The 10,315-nt window shown below is 44.7% G+C and overlaps 1 protein-coding gene across 22 annotated transcripts in view; it reads left to right on the top strand.

The window, feature by feature from the left end:
• The first annotated feature begins 4,186 nt into the window (after positions 1–4,186).
• Positions 4,187–10,315, top strand: part of TRMT2B (tRNA methyltransferase 2 homolog B) — a 41,556-nt gene continuing 35,427 nt past the window's right edge. For 15 of the 22 annotated variants that reach the window (XM_074030156.1, XM_074030153.1, XM_074030148.1 and 12 more), the window contains exon 1: positions 4,187–4,515. Coding sequence is in view for 2 of the 22 variants with exons in the window: in XM_065538524.2 (XP_065394596.1) it covers positions 7,417–7,518 (102 nt within the window). In the remaining 20 variants the exon portion in view is untranslated. Of the gene's footprint in view, positions 4,516–4,712; positions 5,091–6,798; positions 7,519–10,315 lie in introns of those variants that run through there. The other 7 variants (XM_074030145.1, XM_074030142.1, XM_015444222.4 and 4 more) reach the window with 4 other exon arrangements.

The following is a 10,315-nucleotide window of genomic DNA, read 5'->3' as shown; positions in this document are numbered from 1 at the left end:
ATTCAGATGGGAGGTCATAAGATTCTGTGCTAAGGCAAGCTATACTGCATACTGCAAATGTTTCTCAAAATATGGTCAGGGGCACATCTGCAACATAATCCGCTTGGATGATTATAACACATATGGATTCTGAGCCCCACTCCACACTTACTGAATTGTCCCACCCCACACCTACTGTGGTTCCGACCCAGGAGCAGACTCAGTCCAAGAGGACCATTTTCCATACCCCTATGATTGCATCCCCAACCAAAGGGGAAGAGGAGGTGATGAAAGGTATAGAGTTGTCTATACATATAACTATAACTGCCTACCAAACTATCTTTGAAAAATTCTAGCCTCCAAATTTTCAGGGAGATTGATGTGAGTAATAACTCCATCTCCCACATGTTGTGGCTGAGCTGTCATCAATTAAACTTTTTTTTTTTTTTATTCGAAATGGAGTTTTGTTCTGTCACCCAGACTGGAGTACAGTGGCGTGATCTTGGCTCACTGCAACCTCCGCTTGCTGGATTCAAGTGATTCTCCTGCCTCAGCCTCCCAAGCAGCTGGGATTACAGGCACCTGCCACTATACCCACTTAATTTTTGTATTTTTAGTAGAGATGGGGTTTCCCCATGTTAGCCAGTTTAGTCTTGAACTCCTGACCTCAGGTGGTCCACCTGCCTCGGCCTCCCAAAGTGCTGGGATTACAGGCGTGAGCCACCTCGCCCAGCCTCAGGAAGTTTTTGATCAAGGGGAACTTTAGAATGGCGGTGCTTGTCCAAGAGGGTGATGCTCCTACTCGGTCAATTTTAATACATGTTATTTCTGAGAGCGAATGCTGTAACCTCTCAGCTATCTTTTCCTTGCACCAAAATGAGAATGTTTGACAAATTCCTAGGGATTTCACTTTGCTGTGATTTGGTTGGCTAATAACAAAATTAAGTAAAAGGTTATCTTGGTTCCAGCTCTTATTTGAGTTAACAATATTCCTTATCATCTATGACATATCCACTTACTGACTTTCTGGTTGAAGGGTCTAACCTTTCCTATAATATGGGGTATTTATTTTCCCCTTACAAATGTAATGATTTCACTTTTATAGAAGAACATGCTTTGCCAAATTAAATAAATATAAAGGAGTTAATGGCTAAATAATTACATTTTAGCTTCTGTAATCTCTTTTCTCTCTCTACCCATCAGGGTTTTGCCTCCTTGAATGACAGGCCTGCTTTAAATGAATTTGCCTGGATGCTCAAAATAGGTGGGGGTGAGGGAGGAAATGCCTTCTCTCTTTCAGCAGACAAGATGGAATTCAGTTTAATTAATCAAATATTAATATTTATTGAGCTCGTATTGGACACCTGACTCTGTGCTAGGCACAACACAGAAGGCCAAAATGAGAAGTGATAAAGGAGCAGAAGGGCTTGGGAAGGCAAAGAAAGGGGAAGAGGAGGTGATAAAAGGTGTAGAGCTGTCTATCCATATAAGAGGGGATAATAGATGAGAAAGGGAAAATAGAGCCAAAGATAAATTCTCTGGCCTGGTCTCACTTTGTAGCCCTGTATGGGCCTAGAAAGCTGAAGCAGTGGTTTGAGCTCAAATTTTGTTTATGAGCCATGAGAGCAGTTAGGATAGTAGCAATTTGAGTCAAACATTTACATCCTCAAGGGTTTAGGATGGAAGTGAAATCTCTTTTTAAAAAACAAGAAATATATACGTGCGCGGGCGTGTATGTGTGTTGTGGGGGCCACAGCCATTGGCCCCCTGAAGGTTCACTAAAATATCACTGATACGAGGTTGATTCATAGGAGAAAAGGCATACAAATTCATTTAACATGTACACATGGGAGCCTTCATCATGGAGACCCAACTTCCCAATAATTAACAGAAGCTTATATATCATCTTGAAATTATAGAAAGAGGCTGGGCGGTTGCTCATGCCTGTAATCCCAACACTTTGGGAGGCCCAGGCGGGCAGATCACGAGGTCAAGAGATCGAGACCATCCTGGCCAACATGGTGAAACCCCGCCTCTACTAAAAATACAAAAATTAGCTGGGTGTGGTGGTGCATGCCTGTAGTACAGCTAGTAGGGAGGCTGAGGCAGAAGAATTGCTTGAACCCAGGAGGCAGAGGTTGCAGTGAGCTGAGATCGTGCCACTGCACTCCAGCCTGGGTGACAGAGCTAGACTCCGTCTCAAAAAAATAAAAAATAAAAAAGTAAGAAATTACAGAAAGAATGTGGATGGACTCAGAGTATATACAAAAACAGGTTTTAGTAGCAAGATAGGTTATGGAAGAAAGGAAGAGACTTGGTTTGTGAAGGTGGCCTTGTTATGTAGAGGAAGCCTCCTTCAGAAAGAATAGGTGGTAAATGCTTCTTTCCAAACTTTTAAAGATGTCAGACTCAATCTCTCCTGGATCCAGGTAAGGCATAGAAATGGGAAGCTTGGCTGCATTCAAGGAGGTTCTCTACAGACGCAAATTTCCCCCATCTCAGTCCTCTGGTCCTGAGGCAGCCATTTCAAAAATATGGCAAATACATTTATTTGGGGGTAAAATATTTTGATTTCCTTCAGAATGTATGAATACACAGTGTATCAACTTGTTTTGAATGATAATAGCTAACTTTTTTGTGTACTTACTGTATTCTAAGCACTTTGTGCGTATTAACTAATTTAATCGTTGTCACAACCCTATGAAATAGGTACAATTATTTGGACATTTTTTTCAGATGATGAAACTGAGGCACTGAGCAATTAAATAACTTGCTCAAGTGGACACAGCTTATAAGTGGCAGAGCTGCTGGGGACAGTGGCTTATGCCTGTAATCCTAGCACTTTGGGAGGCTGAGGCAGGCGGATCACCTGAGGTCAGGAGATCGAGACCAGCCTGACCAACATGGTGAAACCCCGTTTCTACTAAAAATACAAAAATTAGCTGGGCTTGGTGGTACACTCCTGTAATCCCAGCTACTTGGGAGGCTGAGGCAGGAGAATCGCTTGAACCCGGGAGATGGAGGTTGCGGTGAGCCGAGATCGCACCATTGCACTCTAGCCTTGGCAACAAGAGCAAAGCTCCGTCTCAAAAAAACAGAAAAATAAAAAATAAGTGGCAGATCTGGGCTTTTAATTCTATTCTGACTGACTCAATGTTTGCTACTATTTGAAGTATTGGGCCTTGTTTAATTTACTACTGTACTCACTAAGGCTAACGCATTGCCTTACACATAATAGGCATGTTATGCTTTGAATAAATATTAATAAATGAAATGTTGACTACAAAGTGTTTTCCACTTAAGCACAATTATTATTAAGCATAAAGTATCATTAAATGTACGTTCACTTTTTTTTTTTTTTTGAAACGGAGTTTCGCTCTTTTTGCCCATGCTGGAGTGCAGTGGTGTGATCGCTCACTGCAACCTCCACCTCCTGGGTTCAAGTGACTCTCCTGTCTCAGCCTCCCAAGTAGCTGGGATTACAGGTGTGCGCCACCATGCCCAGCTAATTTTTGTATTTTTAGTAGAGACGGGGTTTCACCATGTTAGTCAGGCTGGTCTCGAACTCCTGACCTCAGCTGATCCTTCCTCCTCAGCCTCCCAAAGTGCTGGGATTACAGGTGTGAGCCACTATGCCCAGCCTGGTATGTCCACTTTGCTGTAAATTTTACTCTGTTAAAGCAACAATATTTTACAGCACACAGATGTGTGTATACAAGTTTTCTTACTTATGTGGCTGGGCTACTGAATGTAGTCCAGGAGGTAGTGAATCAACCAAAAAGAGACATCTGTCTTCTTTTTGAGTTCTGTAGTTGAAGAAAAAAATTATTTCTGAGGGCTTAGGATTTAATAGTCTTGAGTGGGATCCAGTGAAAAAACTATAAAGTATTTTTCTGATGCACTGTAAAATAGAGAATGAATGCCTGAAAAACCCCACAGCTCAGAATAGGTCTGACTTTTACCAAAGGATGCCATTTCAGGAAACCACCCTGCTCCTCATTTCCCAATCTTCCAACCTATTATGGATCTGATGTCTGCAAGTCTACCAGAAAACTATTCCTTGAGTTGGCAGACTTAAACTGCAAGCACCCCTGGGATGGGTAACGCAGTTAACACTGTAGTCTGAGTTTCTTCGTGAGTCTCTTATGTAGATCCACCAATGGGACGGTGAGAAAAGAGCAGGTGGTGGGCGGGGCCGCGGGGTGGGGAGGAGAGGAGAACTTAGAGAAGGAAGGCGGCGGGTATCAGGGCTATGAGTGCTTTTAAGGAAGGTCTCCATAGAAGGTTCCCCCAGCAAAGTAGGGAGGGGCACTCCCCGAGAGGAGTCGAGGTGCCGGGGCCTGCTGCCTCGCCGACGCTGGGAGGAGCCCCGCGTCCCGCCGCGCTTGCCAAGGGTTGGCTGCGCTTGCGGCGGGAGTAGAGGCGCCTTGCGCACCAGGAAGTGACTGTTTCCCCGCCGCAGCAAACCAGGCCATCCGCTGGCCTTTTAGTTTGCCGCCTCGGGTTTGTAAGAGGATTTATTGGTTACGAAGGAAGGTAAGGTGGATAAATAGCCCGGAAAACCTGATTTAACCCTTGCGTTACAGAAAACTCCCTACTATGCCAAACTGTCCGCGGGGCGGGGAATGGAGGCGGCAGGCGGGGCTGGGGACGGGACCCGACGGTGACTGCGCAAGGTCGTGTACAGCCTAGCGTGGGCCTGTGCCCTAACTCCTCCCACTCCCTTACTTTCCGTCCTTCCGGGGCCCTGCAGTCCGGCCAAATTTAGTGGTATGCTTTCCTAGCGTCTCCTCTTTGTTAACCCTTCCTACAGACACAGTGGGCAGAACTTGCCTAAAGAAGAAACGAATGGAAGGGCTAGTGGAGTCTTGTTGGGGACACAAGGACCTAACTGCCTGTGGACTGCAGTTGGGATACAGCAGAGAACCCATTTGCTCGTTTGGTTTAGCAAGGAATAGTGTTTGGGGCCGGTCCAACTGAAGGAAGGGTGAGCAGAGAGTGCAAGCAGGGCCCTTGTCGGTGGGTGAACATTTTGCTCCAAAAGGGATCCTTGGCCCTGCGCGGTCAGACCTACCACATAGTCTCTCTGATTTGAACCTCTCTGAGCACAGGTGAGTTAGCCTGCCTTCCTATCTGGGCTACTCTGGACTCCATGGCTCTTCCTGATCAATTCCTGAGGCAGGTATAGAACAGTCGAGCACAACCGCTCACACACCTTTTTTTTTTTTCTTTTGCTAAGGAAAAAAACGCCCAAGCATTTATTGTTTTTATTTTTTATTTTTTTTGAGACGGAGTCTAGCTTTGTCGCCCAGGCTGGAGTGCAGTGGCGCGATCTCAGCTCACTGCAACCTCCGCCTCCCAGGTTCAAGTGATTCTCCTGCCTCAGCCTCCGGAGTTGCTGGGATTACGGCGCCCGCCACCACGCCCAGCTAATTTTTGTATTTTTAGTAGAGACTGGGTTTCACTGTGTTGGTCAGGCTGGTCTCGAACTCCTGACCTCGTGATCCACCGCCTCGGCCTCCCAAAGTGCTGGGATTACAAGCCTGAGCCACTGCACCTGGCCCCCAAGCGTTTATTTATTGTATTTTTTATTTTTTTGAGATGGAGTTTCACTCTTGTTGCCCAGGCTGGAGTGCAATGGTGGGATCTCGCCTCACTGCAACCTCTGCCTCCCAGGTTCAAGCAATTCTCCTGCCTCAGCCTCCCTAGTAGCTGGGATTACAGGCGTGCGCCACCACACCTGGCTAATTTTGTATTTTTAGTAGAGACAGGGTTTCTCCATGTTGGTCGGTCTGGTCTCGAACTCCTGAGCTCAGGTGATCCGTCCTCCTCGGCCTCCCAAAGTGCTGGGACTACAGGCGTGAGCCACCGCACCCGGCCCCAAGCATTTATTTAAAACAGGACAAGATATAAAAAGGAAATAGTATCTTCTGTGAACAAATGCCTCGCCTGACATTAAGAAACAAAGAAACAGAACTCACCTCGACTGGTATGAGTGTGCTGCCTTGAAAAAGAAATTTCACCACAGAAGTTACTAAATATGACAGGCTTTTACCTAGAATGATGGCTAGTTGGCACCTTGAAATAATAAGGTCCTGTTTTAGACCATACTTGATAATTTGGAAGAGACCTAGATGGACAAGGACCCTCCTGCTGGGGTATAGAGCAAATGAACTACAGTCATGGCGGAGTCACCAGTCAGAGGACCCACACATTCACAAAAAAGTCTAAATGTCATTGGGGTGGGAATAACTGTCTTCAAATTCCTCAGCTCCCTTGTCCCTCCTCTGCAAACCCTCAAATGGGCCTGCAGTTTCCTTCCTCCTGACTTTCCTGCTGACTGGAGGGACAGGACCCCTCTCCTGGATCAGCTCTACTCCCTTCCCCTGTAGTCTGGGCTTCAAGGACCCTGGCCTCCTCAGACCCACCAAGTCATTCCTTATATCTCTTGCCTCTTCATTCATTTCCTTTGTCTGGCTTTTGCCATTCTCCATATCAAACACATACATTCTCTCATAGGCCACACACTTTTTTTTTTTGAGAAGGAGTCTCTGTTGCTCAGGCTGGAGTGCAGTGGCATGATCTTGGTTCACTTGAACCTCTGCCTCCCGGGTTCAAGCAATTCTCCTGCCTCAGCCATCTGAGTAGCTCGGATTACAGGCATGTGCCACCACACTCGGCTAATTTTGTATATTTTTGGTGGAGACGAGGTTTCACCATGTTGGCCAGGCTGGTCTCAAACTCTTAATCTCAAGTGATCTGCCCATCTCGGCCTCCCAAAGTGCTGGGATTACAGGCGTGAGCCACCCTGGCTTTTTTTTTTTAGACAAGGTCTCCCTCCCAGGCTGGAATGCAGTGGCACAGTCATAGCTCACTGCAGCCTTAAACTGCTGGACTTAAGTGATCCTTCTGCCTCAGCCTCCTAAGTAGCTAGGACCACAGGTGTGTGCCACCACACCTGGCTAATTTTTAAATTTTTTTGTAGAGACCGGATCTCGCTGTGTTGCCCAGACTGATCTCAAACTCCTGGCCTTAAGCAATCCTCCTGCCTTGGTCTCCCAAAGTACTGGGAGTTACGGTTGTAAGCCACTGCGCCCGGCTGCCACACACTTTTGATTGTATTAACAGGTAGTCCAGCATAGGCCATAACCTCACTACACTCCAGCAGGCACTCATGTAGAGGGTCAGAACACTTATGTGTGTATGTGTGTGTGGTGTTTTTTAAATTTCCCACATAACTGTACTCATCCTCACAGCACTTGCATGCATTATTACATCTTGTCAGTTTTGCAGGTTGGAGATGTTGAGGCATGAAGAAACCAAGTAATATGCTTTGAATCAGAGCCTAAGGAAGGGCAGTGACACATGTTGAGCACTGGCTGTCTTTTTTTTTTTTTAAATTTATTTATTATTATTATACTTTAAGTTCTAGGGTACATGTGCATAACGTGCAGGTTTGTTACATATGTATACTTGTGCCATGTTGCTGTGCTGCACCCATCAACTCGTCAGCACCCATCAACTCGTCATTTACATCAGGTATAACTCCCAATGCAATCCCTCCCCCCTCCCCCCTCCCCATGATAGGCCCCGGTGTGTGATGTTCCCCTTCCCGAGACCAAGTGATCTCATTGTTCAGTTCCCACCTATGAGTGAGAACATGCGGTGTTTGGTTTTGTGTTCTTGTGATAGTTTGCTAAGAATGATGGTTTCCAGCTGCATCCATGTCCCTACAAAGGACACAAACTCATCCTTTTTGATGGCTGCATAGTATTCCATGGTGTATATGTGCCACATTTTCTTAATCCAGTCTGTCACTGATGGACATTTGGGTTGATTCCAAGTCTTTGCTATTGTGAATAGTGCCGCAATCAACATACGTGTGCATGTGTCTTTATAGCAGCATGATTTATAATCCTTTGGGTATATACCCAGTAATGGGATGGCTGGGTCATATGGTACATCTAGTTCTAGATCCTTGAGGAATCGCCATACTGTTTTCCATAATGGTTGAACTAGGTTACAATCCCACCAACAGTGTAAAAGTGTACCTATTTCTCCACATCCTCTCCAGCACCTGTTGTTTCCTGACTTTTTAGTGATCGCCATTCTAACTGGTGTGAGATGGTATCTCATTGTGGTTTTGATTTGCATTTCTCTGATGGCCAGTGATGATGAGCATTTTTTCATGTGTCTGTTGGCTGTATGAATGTCTTCTTTTGAGAAATGTCTGTTCATATCCTTTGCCCACTTTTTGATGGGGTTGTTTGTTCTTTTCTTGTAAATTTGTTTGAGTTCTTTGTAGGTTCTGGATATTAGCCCTTTGTCAGATGAGTAGATTGCAAAAATTTTCTCCCATTCTGTAGGTTGCCTGTTCACTCTGATGGTAGTTTCTTTTGCTGTGCAGAAGCTCTTTAGTTTAATGAGATCCCATTTGTCAATTTTGGCTTTTGCTGCCGTTGCTTTTGGTGTTTTAGACATGAAGTCTTTGCCCATGCCTATGTCCTGAACGGTATTACCTAGGTTTTCCTCTAGCGTTTTTATGGTATTAGGTCTAACATTTAAGTCTCTAATCCATCTTGAATTAATTTTCGTATAAGGAGTAAGGAAAGGATCCAGTTTCAGCTTTCTACTTATGGCTAGCCAATTTTCCCAGCACCATTTATTAAATAGGGAATCCTTTCCCCATTTCTTGTTTCTCTCAGGTTTGTCAAAGATCAGATGGCTGTAGATGTGTGGTATTATTTCTGAGGACTCTGTTCTGTTCCATTGGTCTATATCTCTGTTTTGGTACCAGTACCATGCTGTTTTGGTTACTGTAGCCTTGTAGTATAGTTTGAAGTCAGGTAGTGTGATGCCTCCAGCTTTGTTCTTTTGACTTAGGATTGTCTTGGAGATGCGGGCTCTTTTTTGGTTCCATAGGAACTTTAAAGCAGTTTTTTCCAATTCTGTGAAGAAACTCATTGGTAGCTTGATGGGGATGGCATTGAATCTATAAATAACCTTGGGCAGTATGGCCATTTTCACGATATTGATTCTTCCTATCCATGAGCATGGTATGTTCTTCCATTTGTTTGTGTCCTCTTTTATTTCACTGAGCAGTGGTTTGTAGTTCTCCTTGAAGAGGTCCTTTACATCCCTTGTAAGTTGGATTCCTAGGTATTTGATTCTCTTTGAAGCAATTGTGAATGGAAGTTCTTTCATGATTTGGCTCTCTGTTTGTCTGTTACTGGTGTATAAGAATGCTTGTGATTTTTGCACATTAATTTTGTATCCTGAGACTTTGCTGAAGTTGCTTATCAGCTTAAGGAGATTTTGGGCTGAGACAATGGGGTTTTCTAAATATACAATCATGTCATCTGCAAAGAGGGACAATTTGACTTCTTCTTTTCCTAACTGAATACCCTTGATTTCTTTCTCTTGCCTGATTGCCCTAGCCAGAACTTCCAACACTATGTTGAATAGGAGCGGTGAGAGAGGGCATCCCTGTCTTGGAGCACTGGCTGTCTTAAGCACAGTCCTGAACATGTCATATATATGAACGCTTTTAATTCTCACCAAAACCGTAAAGATAGGTGTTCTTAGTCCTATTTGTATAGACAGTGACACTGAGATTCATAGTGCTTAAGTAGTAATATCTTGCGTAAAACCGCATAGCCAGTGAGAAGTAGAGCTGGGATTGGAACGTGGCTTCAGCTGAATGCGGTGGCTCATGCCTGTAATGCCAGCACTTTGGGAGGCCGAGGCAGATGGATCACTTGAGGTCAGGAGTTTGAGACCAGGGTGGCCAACATGATGAAACCCCGTCTCTACTAAAAATACAAAAATTAGCTGGGTGCAGTGGGGGGTGCCTATAATCCCAGCTGCTTGGGAGGCTGAGGCAGGAGAATGGCTTGACACAGGAAGTGGAGGTTGCAGTGAGCCAAGAATGTGCCACTGCACTCCAGCCTGGGCGACAAAGTAAGACTCTTCCTTTTTTTTTTTTTTGAAAGAAAGAACATGGCTCCAAAGCCCGTGTTCTTAACTGTACTGTCTTGTTGCCTCTTGATGGGGGGGGGTGTTGAGTGGAGGGTGCTATCATTAACACCTGAACTCTGGGCCAGCTTAAATATATTCTGTAAAAAGTTTGAAATCCCCCCAAATGTCACATGCTATGACAGTCACTTTCTTTAGTACTTTGTAATCATACAAAATGGTGTATGGGCTAAATATTGCAGCACCTATGTCATCATCCTCTAGGTTACTTACTGATCATGGAATGTTAATTTAGCAATAATTTGTGTGTGTGTGTGTGTGTGTATGCATGTATGTATAAATATAAAATTCTGAATTAGGC

This window comes from Macaca fascicularis, chromosome X (genome assembly GCF_037993035.2).
Source record: "Macaca fascicularis isolate 582-1 chromosome X, T2T-MFA8v1.1".
Taxonomy (NCBI): Eukaryota; Metazoa; Chordata; class Mammalia; order Primates; family Cercopithecidae; genus Macaca; species Macaca fascicularis.
The sequence above is the reverse complement of the archived record's forward strand: the minus strand, read 5'-3'. Positions and strand labels throughout refer to the sequence as shown.